The following is a 24,340-nucleotide window of genomic DNA, read 5'->3' as shown; positions in this document are numbered from 1 at the left end:
GTAAATAACGATGGCATCTGAGGACTATTTTGTTTTTCATTTGTTTGATTCCATCGCACTGGCCGTCTACACACTGTTAAAAAAAAAGTCAGCCTGACATTTTTAAGTAATCGACTTGAAAGTTATTTCAACTTAGATTATGTTAAATTGACTTTAAAAAATGAGTTGCATCTTGTATAATTTATTAAAAAAGTTTAACATTTCTTAACTTATTTTGATGAGTTAAAACAATGTAAAAACACGTTGTCATAACTTATTGAACATATAATTTTTTACAGTGCAGGTCCCGCAATACTACTTTTCTATTTAAATTTTACATAATGAAACTAATATAAACCTTCAATGGTATTAATTATGCAAATAAAGAGGTATTAGGCAAGGCGCGTATCAGTTAAAATAAATAATAATAGAAAAATCTCACTTGATGAGTATACTGATTACTGATGAGTAAAACTCATTTTGGCGTGCATATGATATGCTGTTTTTCGCGTGCATATGATACGCACTTTATGCCGTATATATGACACGCGCTTGGGTAGGTTTAGGGTGGTGGGGTGGGGGGTTCGTATGTATAATACGCCATAAAATGCGTCTCATATGCACGCGAAAAACCGCGTGCCATAGACACGCCAAAATGAGTTTTGGCGTATACATTCCACGACATTGCACACTCGTACTATTTATACGCATTTTTGTGAGAATACCCTGCCTACACAGCTTTTGTAGGCATTGTACAGCAATGTCTTTTAAACCCCTACTTTCATAATCTTGTTATAAGTTGTAAGTCTACGTTTTAATTCATACCATCTGTTCCAGACATTTTGCTTTTCAACCCTGACCTCATCCTTAGAAATGTGGATGCCTAAATATTTAACACTCGACTTGATTGGAATATTTAATGCAGTTTTAAGGGCATTCATGTACAGTATTAGACTGGGTAAACCCAGCCTGATCTGCCGGCGATTTGATTTAGCCCTGCAACTCACTCTGGAAACCTGTACATTAATTTCTACTGATTCTGTTACACTTTTGCGGGAACCAATCACAGACTGGCTTATCCACCTGGCGCGCTATTGGCGGGTTTAACACGATGACGGATAGAGAAGCGATGGGTCGTTTGCATACAGAGTACTTTGAATAATGCCCTTTATTCACGCCTCTTGTGCAGTAGAAAATACAGAGCAGACTCCCCAGACCAATGTTCAATCTTAAATTGAGCTTGGTCTGGTGATAGCCAGACAAGTACAGTATGGTAATAATTTCTCAATAATCTTAGGAATCTGATCAAGACTTATTTAAATAGTGTATAGTTGTCACATGCCTGTCCTGTCGTGTGACTAATCGCAATTTCCAGTCCAAATACATTTAATCTTTCAATATTTTAATTCTTAATAAGGAGGGCCAACATTTCTGAAACCAGCATAAATAGTGAAGGAGAGATAGGGCAGCCTTTTTTAACCCCATCATTGTCTATTTCTTGAATATACTCCTGCAAGTCCAAAACCAGTCAAATATTATTATGTATTTGGCCTCGTATGAACCCAGTTTGTAGATTGTTGTGTGTTGTGGTCAACTTTTAACATATTGTGTAGTAGCAGCACACAATGAAGAAGAAGGAGATAACAATAACAGTCTTTATTAAACTTTACAAGCTCAGGAAAAACACTAGAATAAACTTAGGAACATAATAACACCATACATTAATGAGAACCGACTAGGAATAACTAAAAACACAGGGTAAAAAATCCACAGGGCAAAGAACCAGCAGCAGCCATATCACCCTGTAGCCCAAGACTGGTTTCCCACTGAAGCTAAGCAGGGCTGAGCCTGGCCAGTACCTGGATGGGAGACCAACTGGGAAAACCAGGAGCTGCTGGTAGAGGTGTTTGTGAGGCCAGCAGGGGGCGCTCATCCTGTGTGGGTCCTAACACCCCAGTATAGTGATGGGGACACGATACTGTCAAAGAGCACCGTCTTTCAGGATGAGATGTTAAACCGAGGTCCTGACTCTCTGTGGTCATTAAAAATCCCAGGATGTCTTTCGGAAAAAGAGCAGGGGTGTAACCCCGGCATCCTGGCCAAATTTGCCCATTGGCCCCTGTCCATCATGGCCTCCTAATCATCCCCATATCCTGATTGGCTTCATCACTCGGTCTCCTCTCCGCCATAAGCTGGTGTGTGGTGAGCGTTCTGGCGCAATATGGCTGCCGTCGCATCATCCAGGTGGTGCTGCACATTGGTGGTGGTTGAGGAGATTCCCCCCTTCTATGTAAAGCGCTTTGAGTGCCTTGAAAAGCGCTATATAAATCGAACGCATTATTATTATTATTATTAAGAAAGGGAGCTAAAGGTATTGAGGTATAAAAAAAAAATGTATTAGATTTCTGGGTATTTTATTAAGTATTTGTTTTTCAGGGGTTGGGCTTGGCCCCTTAGTTAACTCTTAATGCTTCAGCATACCAAGATATTTTGGTAAATTTCATGCTCCCAACTTTGTGGGAACAGTCTGGAGATGGCCCCTTCCGGTCCCAGCCAGGCCTTCGTCCAAGACTTCAGGTATCATTCATGTCCATAGACAGTAAAAGAAATGGACACAGCGACCCCATTGACGTCTACGGCGAAATAATGAAGTCAACCTAGGGGCACTCACTTCCTGATGGCTGAGTGAACTGCGCAGGCTCGGACTGAGCTTGACGACGTAGATGTGACGTGAGCCTCCTGTCTGACAGCTGTAGGTCTTCTAGTAGATGTGGAAAGCGGAAGCTGAATCACGTTGTTTAAATATTTTCTCCCGTTGCTTTTGGCTCACTATGGGCTTCTCCCCATTCTTCCCCCTTGACTTTATCAGACTAGTCTCCAGGACATGTCTCCACGTCCCCCCGACTGTCTCATAGACAGTAAAGATTGCCTGCGAGCGTCTCCTCAGGTCTATACGGTAATTTCTCAACTGTGCGACAGGGTCGCGTTGGTTATGACGCAATCGTTAGCCTATTTTTACAAAAACAGCTTCTGCGGGGCGATAGTGTAAGATACAAGGTAATGGAGCCTTTTATACATTGTCGTGTTTCTTTAGAAATATACAATGGACAAATGCAGTCTTTAAACGCCTCTGATGTAAAGTTATTCACTGTCAAAGTGACTCAAAAATGAATGGGAGTCAATGGGATGCTAACAGCAGGTGATGGCTTGGTTAGCAATGGCAGCCCCTAGGGGTGGAACGCTTTCCGAGCGCTAGATTACCCCCTTGTTCATGTGACATGTCCATAGCACAAACACCACTAAACACAAGCAGAAGCCACACTACAAGCACTTGAATTAAACATTTATTCATGTTGATGAACTGAACGACATTATTACTCAACTGTACATTATTAAAATTTCCCATCAGAGAGAGAAACATAGATCACCTAAAAACCTGCCTCAGATACTATTTACCCCTCGGGGTTTCCATTCATACAAAAATAACAACATTGACATGACAATCCAAACTTGAGTAAAATAGCTCATTTGAAATCTCATTTAACACCACAATATCAGAAGCACTTTGTTACTAAGGGCAAATTTGTTAACAGTCCCCAGACAATCGATGTAGTTGTCTCAGATTGTCTAAAGGACAGCCCTCTCTAGTGGCTCTCATGTAAAGTGCATAAACTTCATCAGGGGTCTAATAAAGGGGACAGTAGCACCAATCAACTGAAATCTGCCCTGATATTTCTCTGCACCAGTTTCACTTGTGCCACCACTACATACCGAGAACAAATGTAGATTTCAGTTAACACTCCAAATACAAAAAATCCTGCACGGTGGTTTCAGATCAAGTTGTTCTTTATCAGAACGTGTCATTTCGCTTTTGAAATAAAGCAGCATCACAGCTCAGCTCGGCTGTACTTTCATATATAGTTCATCCTGCTCTTGAGTCCTGGTTTTCTCTCTCTCTCTCTCTCTGGTGGGTTCAGACGTTAAACACCAAACACGTGATAGATGTCGGATTCTGAATGGATCGTTACGGCATGAGGAGATTGAAGATTAATTGTTCACTTCAGGCCTTCATCTGTGCTCTTGAACATTAAAATGGCATTGTGAATCTTCAATGCTGGTCCTAGCTTAATATTCATGATCTTCACAATATCATTTTGAGTCAGTAGAAGGAAGGCCTCTCCATCGATCATCTGCAGAGAGAAGCAATGCTGTATCAGTGACCGGCATTCACTGTCCAGAGTGTTGTGCATCTTGCTAGGATCTTTTACATATAATTTCTATAATAAATTCTATCAATAAACATTGATCAGCGAATGTACACATTCAAATTTGGTAAACAGAACCCTATTGAAAAAAAAAGTATGTTTGAAGCATGGCAGCTGGTTTGAGCTGGTGCACGCTCGTCCTTAGTTGGTCATGAGCTGGAAGCTGGTCAAGTGCTGGTTCTAAGAAACTAGTTCCAGCTCAGGACCAGCATAAACCAGCTCAAACCAGCAAAAACACAGCATATGCTGGGGTTTTTCAACAGGGAAGCTCAAGCATGCTTGCTGGAGAATCAGCGAGGTTCATTATCCAAGAGCCAATGAGGTTTGTTCTTGCATGTCAAGCATCTACGGTTGAGCTTATGTTTACCAAATAGGGCGCTGCAGGGATGACACATGTTTGTACATTCGCATCACCCTGGTTCCCCTTGACAAAAACCAATAGTATTTTTCCATTGGCTTTTGAATAATTGAAGAAAATATGCTCTGTAAACAAAAAAAGACCTTATTTCAGGCATTTAACCCCCCCAAAAAACCCATTAAAAAACAACACTGATTTAGAGACGATGGAAGATTCAACTTGTGAAACTAAAAGCCTAAATTAAGTTCTAAATTAATGTTCATCACAATAATCGTGTCTCTGCAGAAGACTTGGATTAAACCACTCGATTCATATGGACATGTTTTGAAGCATCAGAGTTTTAGGGGACTTTCAATGGAGGGCTAAAAATCTCTCAAATTTCATTAAAATTATGTTTGTGTTTCAAAGATGAATAAAAGTCTTGTGGGTTTTGAACTGACATGAGGGTAAGTAATGACAGAAGCATTTTCAACGATCCCTTTAACATCGTAAATCTAACTTTTACGTTTTTTTAAATAAAAAATATAATGTCAATTTATATTTATATATCTTGTGTTTAATTATCTTGTCATTAAGTTACAGAAAACTGGTATGAAGTTTTCTAATACAAAAACTGAAGGAGTGATGGCAAATTTCTTTCATCCTTCTGAGCAGGGTAATTATGGAAGCCCGTTTCCGCCCCAGTTGAGTAAAAAAATATGAATATTTAAGTCAACATAATGAGAAACTTTTTAGCAAAAATGACTTAACATCTCGAAATAATGAGACACTTTCTCGAAATAATGACTTATTTGGTAACACTTTACAATACGGGTGCACTAATATGCATTAATTCATGCTTAACTAATGCACAGATAATGATGAGTTAATGTATTACTAATGATGAACTAACCCATGATTACTGCATCAGCAACTAATGAAGATTCAACATGATTAATAGATTGAGTAATCATTAAATTTTTGCACGTTGATAAGGAAACTGTTGTTTTTCAGCCATCTGCACAACTAGGTCTCCAGATCCTGAAAGCAGCCGTTTTCCGCCCGTCTTCTAATGCGGTAGCCGCTCACTTCACCATCCTCGCTGGTTCTGTGGAGCGCGGTTATTATCATTCCGGCGATCTAAGACACACTGGCCTCTCATCTTCAGCTGTTTAGAGCTCCGCATAGCCAAGGATTTTGGCCTTACGGGCTACTAAGCACACCGCGCTCGATGGCTGGTCTAGTGGCTGCTTTACGCCACCTTTGGTTAAACCTCGCTGAGATTCGCGACAAGGAGAAGGTTTTTCCTCCTCGACTCACTTTATTCTAGGGGATTTATTGGGAAAAAAAAGGCAGTTCATGCCTACGAGAACTAGAGTTTCCGCTCCTGCTCCGCTGAGTCGTTCCTGACCCTCCGGGCAGGGAAAAGAGTCATGCTGAACGTTCGGGGCTGGGTCAGACTGCGCAAGCGTTTCTGCCCGTTTCCTGGCCGTTCTCTGAGTCCACCCCCTTCACACTCGCCGCCAGTGCGTCTCGAGGGGCGGGGTCGGCTCAGCCTCTCGCCACTCCCATGCCAGGGAATGGAGACGCTTTAGGCTTTCTCCCCCTGAGTCCATCGGATCACATTTCCACTAACCATTTTCTAGGAGACACGGCCGTTCTCTCCAGCGGTCAGTGGACCTTACGTTTCCCACTCAGGTCATCGCAGTCTCCTCGCCACATATGGACGCAGTCGGCTTTCCGTTGCGGCCGGACGATCCCTCCATGGAGTCCCAGTTCGGCACCCTAATCAGGTATGCCCACTGCACTTCACTACTCCTCTTCTCATTTCGTCCAAGAGTGGAAACGTTTTCCAGGAGTGTCACCCTGGGCACTTCACATGATTCAGCTGGGCCCATATTAGACCTCCGACGTCTGAACTTTTCCCTTCTCAGAGGGAGGTTCAAGATATGGACACTGAAGTCTATAAAACATTGCCCAGGTTCGTGCAGGGGAGTGGTTCATGTCGATAGACCTGTAAGATGCATTTCCATATTCAGGTCATTCAACGACACAGGAAGTTCCTCAGGTTTGCCTTCGGAGGGAGGGCTTTCCAATACAGGGTGCTCCCCTTCGGTTTGCTCTGGCGCCAAGGAAGTTCACTTAGTGTGTGGATGCTGCTCTGGCCCTGCTGAGGCTCCAGGGCATCCGCATACTCAACTACCTGGACGATTGGCTCTTATTGACCCAGTCCAGAGAGATGGCGAAAGTTCATAGAGACTCTGTGCTTCGTCACGTCCGTTCCCTTGGCCTAAGAGTAAACACCATTAAGGGTGTGTCCTTACCATCCCGACAGACTACCTTTTTTTAGGGGTCTGTCTGGATTCTGTGTCAATGCAGGCCCGTCTGGACCCTGCCCGGATTTCCAGTATCAGGACATGTCTGGCCTAGCCTGGTTTTACCAGACTCTCGTACATTTCATTTGTACATAGAGTCTGGCCACTCTCCATTGACAAGGGTTTATTTCCGTGAAGGCGGGCACCCTGTTGAGGTTTAAAACTATTGGATCTGCCCTGAGCCACTCTGGATCTGCCATAACCAATCGCTAACGTTTGGTCGTGACGTATGTCATGCGCCCTTCGCCTGTTTCACTCATGGAAATCCGACAAAATATGCCACCTCAGTAATAAAACTCCGGCTTTAACTTCTGGAAATTTGGCAGCGGTGCCACAATGCAATGAATGGTTTAGTTTGCATCTTTCTCCGCCGCCATTACTGAACTACATCTCAAACTAGCGCTCGACATCAACGTCATCGTTCTCAGCCACTCCCTCTGTTCGCTGATTGGACCGGTAAAAATTTGTTCGGAGAAAACCTAAGACTACACAGCAGTCCCAGACGTAGTACTGAAGGAAAATGAAAATTGAGCGGAAGTACGTAGGAGGGCAGAGCCAGGCTATGTCTGGCCCGCTTCAAGCCCAGCCATCATGTTTCTGTAGAGACATGCCACAGGCTTTTAGGCCTCATGGCTGCAGCCTCCCAGGTCCTTCATCTGGGGCTGCTCCACATGAGGCCCTTCCATTGATGGATGAAACATGCGGGGATCCGAGTTACATGATCCCCCTACCGCCTTCTGAGGGTGTCGCAAGGTTGCTTTCGAGCCCGATCAGTGTGGCGAGACACTCTTTTTCTCCAAAGAGGTGTCGGCACGGGGGTCGTTTTCTGTTGCCAGATGATCACGACGGACGCCTCCCTCACCAGTTGGGGTGCGGTTTTCGAAGGCCGTCCAGCGTGCGGCATCTGGACGGAGGAGACTCAAGCCTGGCACATAAACTGCCTAGAGCTTCTCCCTGGGCCTTCGGCATTTCCTCACCCTCCACACAGGACACCATGTCATTGTCAGGACAGACAATAAGGCGGTGGTGTCTCATGTGAATCACCAAGGGGCTTTCGGTCGCGCACCCTGGACAGGCATGCGCGCCGTCTCCTCCTGTGGGCCCAGGGCAATTCCTGTCTCTCAGGGCAGTCCATATCCCCGGAGTTCTGAACCTCGCGGCAGAATCCTTTTCGAGGCAGAAACTCAAGTCAGGGGAATGGATGTTAAATCCTCTCACAGTAGCCCAGTTCTAGGAGCGGTTCGGCAGAGCGGAGGTGGACCTCTTCACTACGAAGGAGTCGTCCAATGCCCGCTTTTGTTCTCTCTAAGTCCTCCTGCGCCGTTGGGAGTGGATGCGTTTGCTCACCCCTGGCCGAGGTTGAAGCTCTATGCATTCCCGCCCATTAAGCTGATTCCGGCGGTTCTGTGCAGAGAGAGAGAGAGCGAGGCCAATCTTCTAAAATCCTCGTACCGAGATCTGGAGACTGTGGGTGTGGCCTACCAGGGGCCATCAGTCTTAAGGGCCGGTCTACCAGCAGATGTGCAGGTAGGAAGCTTATTCTTCCAAGTGGGAGGTTTTTCGGGCATGGTGTTCAGCCCACAGTAGAAGTCCAGTCGACTGCCCTATTGGTTCAGTTCTGGAGTTTCTGCAGGAGAAGTTTGCAACCGGGGCGGCGGCTCAGAGTGTATGTAGCGGCTATCACCACTCACAGGGAGTTGGATGAGACCCATTTAGGAAGCATTCTTAGTCTCATCTTTTATAAGAGGGGTCAAGCGCCTGAAGCCAGTTCGCTCCCCTGGTGTACCCTCGTGGGACTTATCTTTTGTCCTGGAGGGTTTGACGAGTGCTCCCTTTGAGCCATCAGAGTCAGCTCCGGAGCGGGTTCTGACTCTTAAAAGTTGCTCTTTTATTGGCTCTAACTTCTTTAAGCGAGTGGGGGATATGCAAGCCCTCTCTGTTAGCTAGGCTTCTTTGGGTTTTGGTCCCGGCCTAGTTAGGTCTCTCTCAGACCCAGGCTGGGTTATGTGACCAAGGTTTTGTCCACATCCTTCCGCTCGCAGGTCACCATCCTCCATTCTTCCCACCGTCCTCGGAGGACGAGAGGTCACATTTGCTTTGCCCATTTAGGGCCTTGAAGCTGTATGTTGATCGTTCGGGTGGTTGGAGGAAGTCTAACCAGTTGCTGGTGTGTTTCGGAGCCAGCCACCGTGGGCTTGCCGCGTGGAAGCAGAGCATTTCATACTGGGTGACGAAGGCCATCTCTTTACCTTATGAGGTGCGCGGAGCTCCTTCACCTCTGGGCATTGATTAGAGCACACTCTTCTAGAGGTGTGGCCTCTTCTCTGGCGCTCTCCAAGGGGGCGCTCTTGGAGGACATTTGCGTTGCGGCAGGATGGTCCTCACCGCACACTTTTGTTAAATTTTATAGTTTAGATCTTGACATGGCTCCGGGTTCGCAAGTTCTGTCAGCTTAATCCAGCCGTTCAGGTCTGCCTGACGTTCGTGTCAGATGCGGCAGCGCTTTAGCTTGGTGTGTGTGGTATACTGTTCCCCATATGCGTCATTACGCAGCGTCGAAGTGAACCTATGAAAGAGAACGTCTCAGGTTACTCACGTAACCTATGTTCTCTGAATAGGGAACGAGACGCTGCGCACGCTGCCAAGCTCCCCGTACTGCCGACAAGCCGTCTTGCTCGGCAGAGAAATCTGGTGAGAAAATGGTGTCAAAGGTGAAATCAAAGGTGATGAGCTAGATGAGCTCATTATTCCATGGGCGTACCCCATATGCATCATTACGCAGCGTCTCGTTCCCTATTCAGAGAACATAGGTTACGTGAGTAACCTGAGACGTTTCCAGAGGTTTGAAGCTGGTCAATGAATGTTGCCACCTCTGTTCTTTCTGCCCCAAAGATCGTTCTTGTTTAAAATCCTCTCTAGAGCGCGTTTGGTCAGAGATAGGCTTCAATGCAATTCAGATAATAAGATAAGGCAATAATTTAATCATTAGTAGCTAAAACCACAGTTAAAATACTCCTTAATGTGTTCACAATTCATCCTGTGTCGGGTCAATGAGCAGCATAATGTTATAATTTCGATTTAGTAGCCTAAATCATAACTTCGTTTGCATGAATCAGCATCAGCAACACTGGCGTCCTATAGCGTGACTCAGTTGCGTATGCGTCGTAATAATGACATTGTATCATTATTACGAGATGTTAAGTCAATATTTCGAGAAAGTTTCTCATTATTTTGAGATATTAAGTCATTATTTTGAGAATATTTCTCATTATTTCGAGATGTTAAGTCAATATTTCGAGAAAGTTTCTCATTATTTTGAGATATTAAGTCATTATTTTGAGAATATTTCTCATTATTTCGAGATGTTAAGTCAATATTTTGAGGACATTTCTTATTATTTCGAGATGTTAAGTCAATATTTTGAGAATATTTCTCATTATTTCGAGATGTTAAGTCAATATTTTTTATTTTACTAAATTGGCAGCATATAATAAAGCTAAGATGATGATTCATGTATTTAATTAGAATAATGATATATTATTTAAACTATTTCATAAGAGACCGATGTTGGTTTATTACTAACCTATATATTTCCAAATGTGAATAAATTTTTTATGTAAATGTAGTTAATCTGTTCGGTGCTCATTGGTGCTCCCTTCAGCTGGCGGCGCCCAGTTTGAACAGATCCCGGCACACATTTTTTTAAATAACTGGAATTAAATGAAGCAAATTACTTACTTCATCTTTGAAAATTCGGGCCTGCTCCTCACAACCAATAAGATTATTAACAAACCCAAAGACCTGGAAATTGAACAGAGATATAAATGAATAGAGTCATCATTCTAGCGGCTGTTTGTCCAGAGATCATTTTAATATCCAGAAGTTCAGAACTGTGCAGCTGTATTTCCGAGGATTCAGCTCAATTTGTATTATTTGATTTGTTCAGTGTTTTATTTTTTTAATTTAAAATAAAAGAATTATAAAACTTTTAGTGATTAAGGGATAACTGGACGTTATCTTGTACTCTAAAATCCAGCCATTTGCTCAACTTGAAACCAAGATATTTCCGCACAGTTGACTGAAGGGATGAGTACCTCCTCTATAGTCCAGGTAGCGACTTGACTGGCATGAATTCCTGCAACACCAGGCAGGAGTTTACAGTGCTGCTCCCAGCAGAGAGAGAGGGTTCGATCAGAGTTTGCCGTGAATGCCGTCATGAAGAGAGAAGGATACATTCCTTCCGCAGTCATATCTGAAACGCAGACACAGTGACCACATTTACATGCACATGACCATTGTGTTTTCATTAAGGTCCGTATTCTGTCGAGAGGTTTACATCATTTTTCATCTGAGGTCTACATCCTCGATAGCACCTGAAATACTCGCATATATAACGCATGGATCACAAAAAAATGCTGGATGTGTTTACATGACCCAAAAATGAATACAGTCACACAGCATCTATCAGATTATCGGAAAACAGAATGTTGCATTACAGGATTATGGTAATCTGGTTAACATGTTCACATAATCGGAATATGACTGCATTATTTAAATATTCTTGTGCATTTACACTGATAAAAAAAAAAAAAAAAAAAAAAAAAAAAAAAAAATCCTTTTGACAATTTATAGAAAATGTAGGAAAGTAAAACTCACTCTGGCAATTTCTTTGCTGACTTTTACGATATTTAGGGGGGCGACCAATCCTGGTGACAGCAAAGAGATGTGACTTTTAATTGAATGTTTACACAACCGCAATACCGTTAATATACAAATATGCAAATCACTGCAAAAATGGCTTTTTTATTTTGTATTTTTGTCTTGTTTCCAGTCAAAATAATTTTTTTGTTGTTGAAAAAACAAAAAAACAAAAACACAGATAAGTATCCGTTTGAATTAAGATACATTTTTCTTACCCCATTGAAGATACTTTTGCTTGTTTTAAACAGAAATAATTTGTATTATTTTTTTCTTCCATAAAACAAGACACAACATTGGCAAAAGTTTTGGGACGCCTGCCTTTACATGCTCATGAACTTTAATGCCATCCCATTCTTAATCCGTAGGGTTTAATATGGAGTCGGCCCACCCTTTGCAGCTCTAACAGCTTCAGCTCTTCTGGGAAGGCTTTCCTCAAGGTTTAGGAGTGTGCTTATGGGGATTTTTGACCATTCTTCTAGAAGCGCATTAGTGAGGTCAGGCACTGATGTTGGACGAGAAGGCCTGGATCTCAGTCTCCGCTCTAATTCATCCCAAAGCTGATCTATCGGGTTAAGCTCAGGACTCAGTTCAAGTTCCTCCACACCAAACTCGCTCATCCATGTCTTTATGAACCGACGCTTTGTGCTCTGGTGCGCAGTCTGCCAAACTGTCAGTCCCCAAACTGTTCCCACAAAGTTAGGAGCATGAAATTGTCCAAAATATCATTAAGCATTAAGAGTTCCTTTCACTGGAACGAATTGGCCAAGCCCAACCCATGAAAAACAACCCCACACAATAATCCCCCCTCCACCAAACTTTACACTTGGCACAATGCAGTCAGGCAAGTCCGTTCTCCTGGCAACCGCCAAACCCAGACTCGTTGAATCATCTGAATTCAATGATTTGGAGGGGTGTCCCAATACTTTTGGGAATATAGTGTATCTTATGCCATTTTACTTATCTAGTAAATGCATCTTGATTTAGGAATTTGTAGATACTTGGACAAGAAACAAGAAAAGCTTTTTTTGCAGTGATATACTTGATTAAGAAAATAAATACATGTGAAAATTGTCTTGCCTGCCGTGATATCGTGACTTTTTTGCTCTCTGGCCGAAGACCAGCAGGTTACGCCTGGATCCTTCTGTATCAGAGAGCTCCGCCTTGAGCCGACCCTGGTTCCTCTCAGCCAATGGACAGCCAGATAAACAGTGATGTGCTGTAAAACGCCCGGTCACATGACCTGACCCGTCACATCCCGGAGTAGGGCACTTTCTGTTTGACAAACAACAGGTCTGTCCTCAAATCTGCAGTAATTTGTTTTTAATCAACTGTCCTCAACTGCAAGACAATTTAATCAGAAGTCAAAACACAAACTGGCAATCTCAGTATTTGTCAGATTTGCACTCTATAAAGGCGCATGAAGAGTGACCTGTGGTGGAAGCTGTATTTGGAGGTGTTGCGTGGCTGAGGCAGACTTTTACAAGTCATGGAGAAGCTGGGCTGTCGGGCTGTCAGGTTCTCCCTGGGCCCTAAAAAACACGTATTACTCTGAATTGACAGAGTATTTGGTACATGAGCATATCAGAGTCAGATGAATGAGAAGAGATTGATCTGGAGGAATCTCACCAGGTTTCTGGGCAGTGGGTTGGCAGGGCGGAGGTTTGATGGGGTGTCCTGTGCTTTCACACCAGCCGGCTGGGTGGATGTCCGGATGGTCCGAATCCATCCACTCATCATACAAGTGACTCCAACCATCAAAATGAATCTAAGGACAACAGATGAGGCTAACACATGCTCAAAAAGACACGCCACTCTAACACATTCATCCATGCACCTCTGCACCACATTTTTGTCTCGTTTCGAGGGATTCTGTGAGCCAGGTTTTCTTTGCTGGATGTGTTTTTTTCTTTTCATGTCAATTTCAGTCTAATACACTGCAGAAAATGCTCTTCTTAGTTAGTATTTTTTCTGGTTTCAAGTCCAAATATCTAAATATTCTTAAATCAAGATGCATTTATTAGATAAGTAAAGTAACATAAGATATTTTTTCTTGTTTTCTGGGGAAAAAAAATATCAAAATGAAGAGCGTTTCTGCTTAAAACAAGCAGAATTATCTGCCAGTGGGGTGAGAAAAATAAACTTGTTTCTGTTTGGGATGAAAACAAGGAACGAGATTTCAATCAGAAACCCCATTTTCTCACCCCATTGGCAGATAATTCTGCTTGTTTTAAGCAGAAACTCTCTTCATTTTGATATTTTTTTAAGAAAACAAATCTTATGTCATTTTGCTTATCTAGTAAATGTATCTTGGTTTAAGAATTGTTAGATATTTAGACTGGAAACAAGACAAAATTACTGAGTAAGAAGAGCATTTATTGCAGTTCAGTGCACCACATTTTGGTCTCGTTTCGAGGGATTCTGAGCCTGGTTTTCTTTGCCGGATGTGTTTTCTTCTTTTCATGTCAATTTCAAACTAATAAGAGTAAGTTAGTGTGAATTAACATTTATTATGTTGTTTCACGTCAAGTGAGCTTGACTGTCATGTCACATACAAAGGAATGGGTGCGAGGACTCAAGTGCAGAAAATGATGTTTTATTTTATAATAAATTAAACTCAAAACAAAACCCACGAGGGGGAAAAACACATAATCATAAAACATAAACCAAAGACTCAAACATACCAAGGAATTACGGGGAACCGGGAGACATAGACGAGACATACACAAGGATCCAACACAGACTGACAAACACAAGGAGCTTACAAGGGGAAGAAATCAAGAGGGAACAGGTGGGAGAAATCAACACTAATCAGATAACAAGGGGGAGGGATCAGACAATGACAGGAGCACATGAAGAGCACATGCAAGACATGGCAAAACCCACATGTGCACACAAGACAGGACAGGCATGTGACATTACCCCCTCCTTAAGGAGCGGCTACCAGACGCTCCACTAGGGACGGGAGGGACAGACCAGGGGGGCACGGGAGGGACAGACCGGGGGGCACGGGAGGGACAGACCAGGAGGGGACGGGAGGGACAGACCAGGAGGGGACGGGAGGGACAGACCAGGAGGGGACGGGAGGGACAGACCAGGGCGGGACGGGAGGGAAAGAGGAAACAGACAAGGAAGGAACAGACAATGGAGGGGTAAACAAGGGAGGGACAAGGAAAACAAAAAGTTCAGGAGGCCATGGTGGCCCCCAAATTCGAATGGCCAGGGTGGCCCACCGAGTTCGGGAGGCCCGTAGAGTTCAAGCGGCCGGGGCAGCCCGTAGAGTTCAGGCAGCCTGGGAGGCGCGGTGAGGGCAGGACGCCTGGGAGGCGCGGTGAGGGCAGGACGCCTGGGAGGCGCGGTGAGGGCAGGACGCCTGGGAGGCGCGGTGAGAGCCGGACGCCTGGGAGGCGCGGTGAGAGCCGGACGCCTGGGAGGCGCGGTGAGAGCTGGACGCCTGGAAGGCATCTCCGGCCCAGCGGCGTCCACCGGAACAGAGTCCACCGGCATAAGGACAACCAGAACACGATCCACCGGCACAGGGACCACCGGAACACGATCCACCGTAACACGATCCACCGGAATCGGGACCACCGGAATAGGCACGGAGGGAGCCTTCCTTCTCCTCCTCCGTTTCCAGACCACCGGAACAGGGTCCACCGGCACACCATCCACCTGCACTGGGACTACCGGAACACGATTCACCGGCACTGGGACCACCGGCATCGGGACCACCGGAATACGATTCACCGGTACTGGGACCACCGGCACAGGGACCACTGGAATACTATCCACCGGCACTGAGACCACCGGTACAGAGTCCACTGGAACACGGACCACCGGAACAGGGATCCTCTCCCTGGCAGCTCGTTCCTGCTCTCGAGTAAGACCCTCCACCATTGTCTCAAATGTACCCCCATCATAAATAGTTCTAAACAGCCAGTCCTTGGGCTCATCCAGTGCATAAAAGAACAGGTCCTTAAGAGCCCCTTCATTGAGCTTTAATCCCTCCGCCGCTCTAAGGATCTTGATTGCAAACTTCCTCAGATCAGTCCCTTGTTGGTGGAGGGATGCTAAGGTCTGTAACCTTAGGATGCGCTCATATTGGGGGCACGAGACAATGGAAGCTGGTAGGTGGGGCGAAATCCTCTTCCGCTGAGTCCTCGACATGGTTGGATCCTTCTGTCACGTCACATACAAAGGAATGGGTGCGAGGACTCAAGTGCAGAAAATGATAATTTATTATAAAATAAAACAAACTCAAAACAAAACCCACGAGGGGGAAAAACACATAATCATAAAACATAAACCAAAGACTCAAACATACCAAGGAATTACGGGGAACCGGGAGACATAGACGAGACATACACAAGGATCCAAGACAGACTGACAAACACAAGGAGCTTACAAGGGGAAGAAATCAAGAGGGAACAGGTGGGAGAAATCAACACTAATCAGATAACAAGGGGGAGGGATCAGACAATGACAGGAGCACATGAAGAGCACATGCAAGACATGGCAAAACCCACATGTGCACACAAGACAGGACAGGCATGTGACATTGACAAGCACTCTGACCAGTGAGTCTGACTGCATTAAAAAAAAAAAAAAAAAAACCCTACTTTATTTTCTTAATCATTAATTTAGCCTTTTATTCCTGTAACAATATCATAGACAAGCTAAATTGACATAAAAAGCATACTTACATAACACGTTTTTGAAGATTAATATACAAATTTAATTTACTTTTTTTCTTACAAATCTAGTAGTAAAAAACAAGTAAAACGATTTGTCAGTTGGGTAAGAGTAATAAACGTAATAATATCCACCTTTTCCCTAACAAGCCTACTGCGGTCTTCATTTCACATCATAAGGCTGTACAATAAATAATCCTTATCTGTCAGTTTGACTGAATGAGCTGTAAACTTTCCTTCATGTTCAGAAGAGAATAACGCTTAGTGTTTTACACTCGTATGACAAGAATATCTGTGGCAAGAGCTCTTCAGACGCTGCTTTCTTCCCATCCTGATATTTTCTTTTTTCCATTTGTATTCTGCTGTAACAGTATGAGAAAAGACAGCGGCAGAAAAATCAGGGCTGTTTTGCTGCCAAAACAACCCTGACCGGTTGAGGCATGGACTCCACTAGACCATACACAACAAACTGAGATGCTCTGTGTATTCTGACACCTTTCTGTCAGAGCCAGCATTAACTTCTTGAGCAGTTTGAGCTCCAGTAGCTCGTCTGTTTGATCGGACCACACGGGCCAGCCTTCGCTCCCCACGTGCATCAATGAGCCTTGGCCGCCCATGACCCTGTGGCCGGTTCTCCACTGGTCCTCTTGGAGCACTTTTGATAGAGACTGACCACTGCAGACCGTAAACAGCCCACAAGAGCTGCAGTTTTGGAGATGCTCTGACTCAGTCCTCTAACCATCACAATTTGGCCAAACTCGCTCAAATCCTTACACTTGCCCATTTTTCCTGCTTCTAACACATCAACTCTGAGGACAAAATGTTCACTTGCTGCCTAATCAACCTGATCACCTGTAAATGCGTATGAATAGTACGAGTGTGCAATGTCTTGGAATGTATACGCCAAAACTCATTTTGCCGTGCATATGATACGCACTTTATGGCGAATATATGACACACTCTTGGGTAGGTTTAGGGTGGTGGGGTGGGGGGTTCATATGTATAATACGCCATAAAGTGCGTATCATATGCACGCGAAAAACAGCGTGGCATAGACACGCCAAAATGAGTTTTGGCGTATACATTCCACGACATTGCACACTCGTACTATTTATTCGCATTTTTCGTGAGATCCGGCTGGCCTAATATATCCCTATCCACTAACAGGCGCCGTGATGAAGAGATCATCAGTGTTACTCACGTCACCTGCCATAATGCTGTGCATGATCTGTGTATATTCACATAAACTGATATTTGAAATTGTAATAATATTTCAGTGTTTTTACTGTATTTCTGATCAAATAAATGATTTTTTTTTACTTCATTCTTTTATAATCATTAAAAAAATCTAACCAACCCCCAACTACTGAATGGGAGTGTAGGATTCTACTGGGTTATTTTGTATCTATTTCATCAAAGCAGCACAGCTGTAAGATGGCATTTGTCTTTTTCTCACCTTTATTCTGTAAGTGTCCACTTCCTGCACTGTAGCCACGCGGATCAGGCCCGGGCACCTCTTATCCACGGCCTCCAACTTCATCTGCACCTGGAAGTTGTGGGAAGGACGCTACGCAAACATACAAGAGAAGTCAGCCTGGCTTCATTTTGATGAAGGAAAGGGTTATCAGAGTATTTTGTAACATAATAAGATAGTTTTAATTAGTAGGTGTAAACCAAAGATCATTTGATACTCTTTTAAATGATTGGGATTTAACACACCACTCTGAATGCTTCAGCAGCGACCGCCGTTGAGCCCGTCTCTTCCAAATATCTCTCCCACGAGAACCTGTCAGGGTCAGGATAATCTATCGGGAGAAAAACACATTGAGCCAGTGTTATATAAAGAGTAGGCAACCAAAATACGCAAGACTTGAGTATTATAGGTACAGGTACACTATACCATTAAAAAGATTGGGGTCGGTAAAATTTGTTAATCTTTTTAAAAGACGTTTCGAATACTTATAAAGGCTACATTTATTTGAACAAACAAACAGCAAAAAACATTAATATTGTGAAGAAAATTAACATCCCTAACACTGAGCCATTTATGCAGCTTACATAATTGTCTGCCTTGTAACAAAGTAAAGTTCCCTTTCGAGAGAACTTGTGCTGCGTCCCAGCGGATGCTTTGGGGAACACCGTCAGCGTGACTGCATCTGAAGCACGCCTGCAACTAGTCTGGTGGATCTTTGGGAAAGCCCCATTTGGTGTCACATTGCCTTTGTGCTACATTGAGAATGAGGTCTACAGCTCAGGTTAGAGTCCCGTCATGGGACCTAGAAATCACATTGGAAGGGTTGTCCTTGGCACCCTTCGAGCCCTTGGACTTGGCAACGATTTAGTGCATTGCTCTAAAGATGGCGTTTCTATTATCTATACTGTTAAAAGTTTTGGGAGGCCTGCCTTTACATGCACATGAACTTTATGTCATCCCATTCTTGATCCGTGAAATTAAATATGGAGTTGGTTCACCGTTTGCAGCTCTTACAGCTTCAGCTCTTCTGGGAAGGCTTTCCACAAGGTTTAGGAGTGTGTTTATGGGATGTTTGACCATTCTTCTAGAAGCACATTTGTGAGGTCAGGCACTGATGTTGGACGAGAAGGCCTGGCTCTCAGTCTCCGCTCTAAATCATCCCAAAGGGGATCTATCGGGTTGAGCTCAGGACTCTGTGCAGGCCAGTCAAGTTCCTCCCCACCAAACTCTTTATGGACCGACGCTTTGTGCTCTGGAGCGCAGTCATGGTGGGACAGGAAGGGGCCATCCCCAGACTGTTCCCACAAAGTTGGGAGCATGAAATTGTCCAAAATATCTTGCTTTGCTGAAGCATTAAGAGTTCCTTTCACTGGAACTAAGGGGCCAAGCCCAACCCCTGAAAACAACCCCACCCCATTATCCGCCCTCCACCAAACTTTACACTTGTCACAATGCAGTCAGGCAAGTCCCATTCTCCTGGCAACCGCCAAACCCAGCCTCGTCCATGGGATTGCCAGACTGAAGCGTGATTGGTCGCTCAGAGAACACGTCTCACTGCTCTAGAGTCCAGTGGCGGCTGCTTTACTCCACTACATCCCACGCTTTGCATTGCTCTTGGTGTTGTAAGGCTTGGATGAGCTGCTCGGCCAGGGAAACCCAATCCATGAAGCTCTCTACACACTGATCTTGAGCTCATCTGAAGGACACCCTCAGCTGACCCCACTCTGTGATTTTATAGGGCTGATTTGCTGTTGTTCCCAATTGCTTCCACTTTGTTATAAAACCACTAACAGTTGAGCGTGGAATATTTAGTAGTGAGGAAATTTCAGGAATGGACTTAAGCGACCCATTCTTTCCCTAATGTGTGTAGAAGCGTCTGCATGCCTGGGACGCAGCGTCTTGTTCCCCACTCAGGGAACCATGGTTACTTTCGTAACATGAGACGTTATTCATTTACTTCTCACAATGGATCTCCACAGAAACATTTACAATTGAGTAACGTTTAAATTATCCAGAAATCTACTTAAGTGGAGTCACAAAGTGTTTCTGCCTTTAGGGGTATCAGACTAAGTATGGCTGGCTCTGTCAGTTACCCTGCGGGGGCGTGAGGGGGAGGCCCCTTTCTTGACACCAGCCAGTGGGATGAATGTATGGGCTGCGAGCATCACACCTACGATGAAGAGGAAACTCAAAACATTACAACTTTATTCTGAATAACAAAGCTATTCATTTCACACAGAACTAGATTCATAAAGACTTGAGAAATCGTTGAAACTCACCAGTAGTCATATGTGTCATCCCAGTTATCAAAATGAACCAAAAAACGGTTGCCCACTTTGTCTGTTACTGTGGCGACACAGATTAGAGAAGGATTCATGCGGTCGACAGCCTCCAACTTCATCCCCACCTCAAATCCACAATCTGTCTCAGACTGCACAATGAGAAAACAAGCTCTTTGGTCACACAGTTGTTTGTTTTGTACGAAATTGAGATACAGATTTATTCGGTGGTTTCATGACTTACTTTGATTGCGCTAGAAAACAGCTCATTCGGTGCGGCTTGTGATCTGGTGATTTTTAAGTAGTTGGACCAAGAAAACTCTTCTTCTTTACATCCTGAAAGAAAGAGTATTAAATGGTAGTAAAGAACCTTTATACATACCAAAACATTTGGTAATTATATGACAATCATATGAGAATGACAATCTAATTGTTTGTTGTGATATGTGAAATGTTATTGTGTGATAGATGAGGGGGACATTCAACATATGCAGGGCTGGTGGTACTCCACAGACAGGTTTGAGAACCACTGGTTTAGAGCATAAGAAACAAATGGACTTTGTGTTTTATTTAGAAAAATTATATTTTATTCATATATTATGCTGTGTCCTCGTATGTGGACACCGAGACTCAATTGTTAAAAAAAAAAAAATGACATGTAAAGGCAAAAAGAATAGGATTTTTTAAGATTTTTCATTCACCTATCAATGTTTAGGTTTCAGGATTTTTTTTTTCTAAGCAAACTTTGTTTAAAGATTATTCTCAACTATGTTGTTAAAGATTTAATGGAACAAATTGATATACCATTTTACTTTATGCAATATGTGGGTAAAATGGCCATACATGGGTTTTCCGATTCAATGCAATGTGTCTAATTTGTACAGTGCCTTGCGAAAGTATTCGGCCCTCTTGAACTTTGCGACCTTTTGCCACATTTCAGGCTTCAAACATAATGATATGAAACTGTAATTTTTTGTGAAGAATCAACAACATGTGGGACACAATCATGAAGTGGAACGAAATTTATTGGATATTTCAAACTTTTTTAACAAATCAAAAACTGAAAAATTGGACGTGCAAAATTATTCGGCCCCTTTACTTTCAGTGCAGCAAACTCTCTCCAGAAGTTCAGTGAGGATCTCTGAATGATCCAGTGTTGACCTCAATGACTAATGATGATAAATAGAGTCCACCTGTGTGTAATCAAGTCTCCGTATAAATGCACCTGCACTGTGATCGTCTCAGAGGTCCGTTTAAAGCACAGAGAGCATCATGAAGAACAAGGAACACACCAGGCAGGTCCGAGATACTGTTGTGGAGAAGTTTAAAGCTGGATTGGGATACAAAAATATTTCCCAAGCTTTAAACATCCCAAGGCGCACTGTGCAAGAGATGATATTGAAATGGAAGGAGTATCAGACCACTGCAAATCTACCAAGACCTGGCCGTCCCTCTAAACTTTCAGCTCATACAAGGAGAAGACTGATCAGAGATGCAGCCGAGAGGCCCATGATCTCTCTGGAGGAACTGCAGAGATCTACAGCTGAGGTGGGAGACTCTGTCCATAGGACAACAATCAGTCGTATACTGCACAAATCTGGCCTTTCTGGAAGAGTGGCAAGAAGAAAGCCTTTTCTTAAAGATATCCATAAAAAGTGTCATTTAAAGTTTGCCACAAGCCACCCGGGAGACACACCAAACATGTGGAAGAAGGTGCTCTGGTCAGATGAAACCAAAATTGAACTTTTGGCAACAATGCAAAACGTTATGTTTGGCGTAAAAGCAACACAGCTCATCACCCTGAACACACACCATCCCCACTGTCAGACATGGTGGCGGCAGCATCATGGTGTGGGCCTGTTTTTCTTCAGCAGGGACAGGGAAGATGGTTAAAGTTGATGGGAAGATGGATGGAGCCAAATACAGGACCATTCTGGAAGAAAACCTGATGGAGTCTGCAAAAGACCTGACACTGGGACGGAGATTTGTCTTCCAACAAGACAATGATCCAAAACATAAAGCAAAATCTGCAATGGAGTGGTTCAGAAATAAACATCTCCAGGTGTTAGAATGGCCAAGTCAAAGTCCAGACCTGAATCCAATCGAGAATCTGTGGAGAGAACTGAAAACTGCTGTTCACAAACGCTCTCCATCCGACCTCACTGAGCTCCAGCTGCTCTGCAAGGAGAAATGTCAGTCTCTCGATGTGCAAAACTGATAGAGACGTACCCCAAGCGGCTTACAGCTGTAATCGCAGCAAAAGGTGGCGCTACACAGTATTAGCTTAAGGGGGCCGAATAATTTTGCACGCCCAATTTTTCAGTTTTTGATTTGTTAAAAAAGTTTAAAATATCCAAAAAATTTCATTCCACGTCATGATTGTGTCCCACGTGTTGTTGATTCTTCACAAAAAAATTCCAGTTTCATATCATTTTGCTTGAAGACTTAAAACTGTAACATGTCAGAGAAATTCACTAAAATATAATGTTCAGTGGCACCCAGGAGGTTAAGCCACGTAATATGGTTTATTAGCCAACTGTAGGTGATACTGTGGACAATTAACTTGTGATATTTTCTAATATATAAATATACGTATAATTATGTATAATACAGTAATGGGTCACTTGTGTGCGTGTGTGTATTTGACACCTATTTTTCTCATCCGAACAGTTTTAAAATGTATAATTCACCTTTTGGAGTGTATAACTTGTGTCCTGTGCTCTCACACCATCCAGCTGGGTGAATATCAGGGCAGTTGGCGTTGACCCAGAAGTCATGGCAGTCAGAATATCCATCAAAATGGAGGCGTAGTCTGAAGCCACACACCTAGAGAGACAAGCATTTCAGAGTCACAGTCCTCCACATGGATTATAGTCATAATGTCAAATTTGAAGAGCCGCCACGCTGTACCTCAGCCACCGTCAGGACGAAATACATAGAGGGATGCTGGGGGTCAATGCCTTCTAACTTCATACCCTGTCGGAAGTTGTTCTTAATGATGGGAACCCTTTGGGTCTAGAGCGGGTTACATGGATAAATATTAATATTGAAAAAAAAAAAAAAATTAGAAAGACAACTATGAACTTTTTGTAATAAATCAACTTAAATAAATCAACTTAAATAAATCATTTAACTTAAAAAAGTAAGTAACCTGGCTGCCTTAAAATTGTCAGTTTATTGAAATTAAAACTTTGAGTTGATACAATGAAGGAAATTGGTTTAATAAATAGACACTCAAAGTATTATGGTATCTGAACCACATAAAAAAAATGATAAATCATGAAAATAGCACTATTTGGCATGTTTCACTGCGTCATCAGAAATAAAACACACACAATTACCCAATATGCTTACAAAATCTTTTAATAATATTTGAATAAAGGTTGTCGAATCTCAAAAATTTTTCATTGTATTAACTCAAAATTTTAATTTCAATGAACTCAAATTTTAAGGCAACCAGGTAACTTTTTTTCTAAATAATTTTTTACAGTGTATGATAACACATCACAGCTGCATCATAAAAATGTAATTAAAGGAAGCAGTTTTAGATTAAAATCACAAGCAAAGAGACATTGTTAATTTCCAGTCATGAAATAAAAAAGTCAAACCTCCTGGAAGAGTCTGGCTGGAGCGGCCACAGCTTTCTGTTGCTCTAGGTACTGCGGCCAGGACCACAGCTCCAGTTTGGCCTCTGTTGTACCCACAGAGAGGTGTTACACATTCATACATGCAACGTTTTGATGTCATCTCATTATGTGCTCTTATGTGTATGTAAAGTATTAGTAACTTGGATAGACACTGATACAAACAATAGCAATATGCATGTAAATCCTCAGATTATACAAACATTTCACAACCATAATAACGACACCATAAACATTTGTACATCTCTAATATTGTAAGCACATGTAAAGGGCTTACATTTTGGAAGCTGTCCATGCATTGGTATCGTTCATATCAGCGTCTATCACTTTACATTCGAATACCTGCAAATACTAATGAGATTGCATTGGTTAGGAACACAAAACCTGCATTTCTTAAAGCAGCGATTGACATTTGTGTGGATGCACAGTGAAAGTGTATGAAATCTAATGATCATTTCATAAAATAATACTGCGTTTTCTAGGAGTGTGATAAAGTACCTGCTTTGTTGTGTCTGCCTTCGATTTTTAAAGCCTCAACTTTTTCCTCCTTTAATGACAAAAGTGCATTTCATTGCATTAGAACTCCATATGAAATACA

The 24,340-nt window shown here is 43.1% G+C and overlaps 1 protein-coding gene across 1 annotated transcript in view; it reads right to left on the bottom strand.

Annotated features, from left to right (window-relative positions):
* Positions 1 to 3,310: 3,310 nt before the first annotated feature.
* l3mbtl1 (L3MBTL histone methyl-lysine binding protein 1) overlaps positions 3,311 to 24,340 on the bottom strand; it is a 31,432-nt gene continuing 10,402 nt past the window's right edge. Inside the window, exons 7-22 of the mRNA XM_067446977.1 lie at positions 24,241 to 24,289; positions 23,707 to 23,789; positions 23,009 to 23,113; positions 22,789 to 22,924; positions 20,343 to 20,434; positions 20,099 to 20,250; positions 19,913 to 19,989; positions 18,065 to 18,150; positions 17,802 to 17,912; positions 13,284 to 13,422; positions 13,087 to 13,186; positions 12,735 to 12,929; positions 11,613 to 11,662; positions 11,051 to 11,208; positions 10,695 to 10,757; positions 3,311 to 4,169 (exon numbers count right to left, since the gene is read on the bottom strand). Coding sequence (XP_067303078.1) covers positions 4,035 to 4,169; positions 10,695 to 10,757; positions 11,051 to 11,208; positions 11,613 to 11,662; positions 12,735 to 12,929; positions 13,087 to 13,186; positions 13,284 to 13,422; positions 17,802 to 17,912; positions 18,065 to 18,150; positions 19,913 to 19,989; positions 20,099 to 20,250; positions 20,343 to 20,434; positions 22,789 to 22,924; positions 23,009 to 23,113; positions 23,707 to 23,789; positions 24,241 to 24,289 — 1,731 coding nt within the window. The 3' untranslated portion in view covers positions 3,311 to 4,034. The remainder of the gene's footprint in view (positions 4,170 to 10,694; positions 10,758 to 11,050; positions 11,209 to 11,612; positions 11,663 to 12,734; positions 12,930 to 13,086; positions 13,187 to 13,283; positions 13,423 to 17,801; positions 17,913 to 18,064; positions 18,151 to 19,912; positions 19,990 to 20,098; positions 20,251 to 20,342; positions 20,435 to 22,788; positions 22,925 to 23,008; positions 23,114 to 23,706; positions 23,790 to 24,240; positions 24,290 to 24,340) is intronic.

This window comes from Pseudorasbora parva, chromosome 6, assembly GCF_024679245.1.
Source record: "Pseudorasbora parva isolate DD20220531a chromosome 6, ASM2467924v1, whole genome shotgun sequence".
NCBI lineage: Eukaryota > Metazoa > Chordata > Actinopteri > Cypriniformes > Gobionidae > Pseudorasbora > Pseudorasbora parva.
This window is presented reverse-complemented; position numbering and strand designations above follow the sequence as displayed.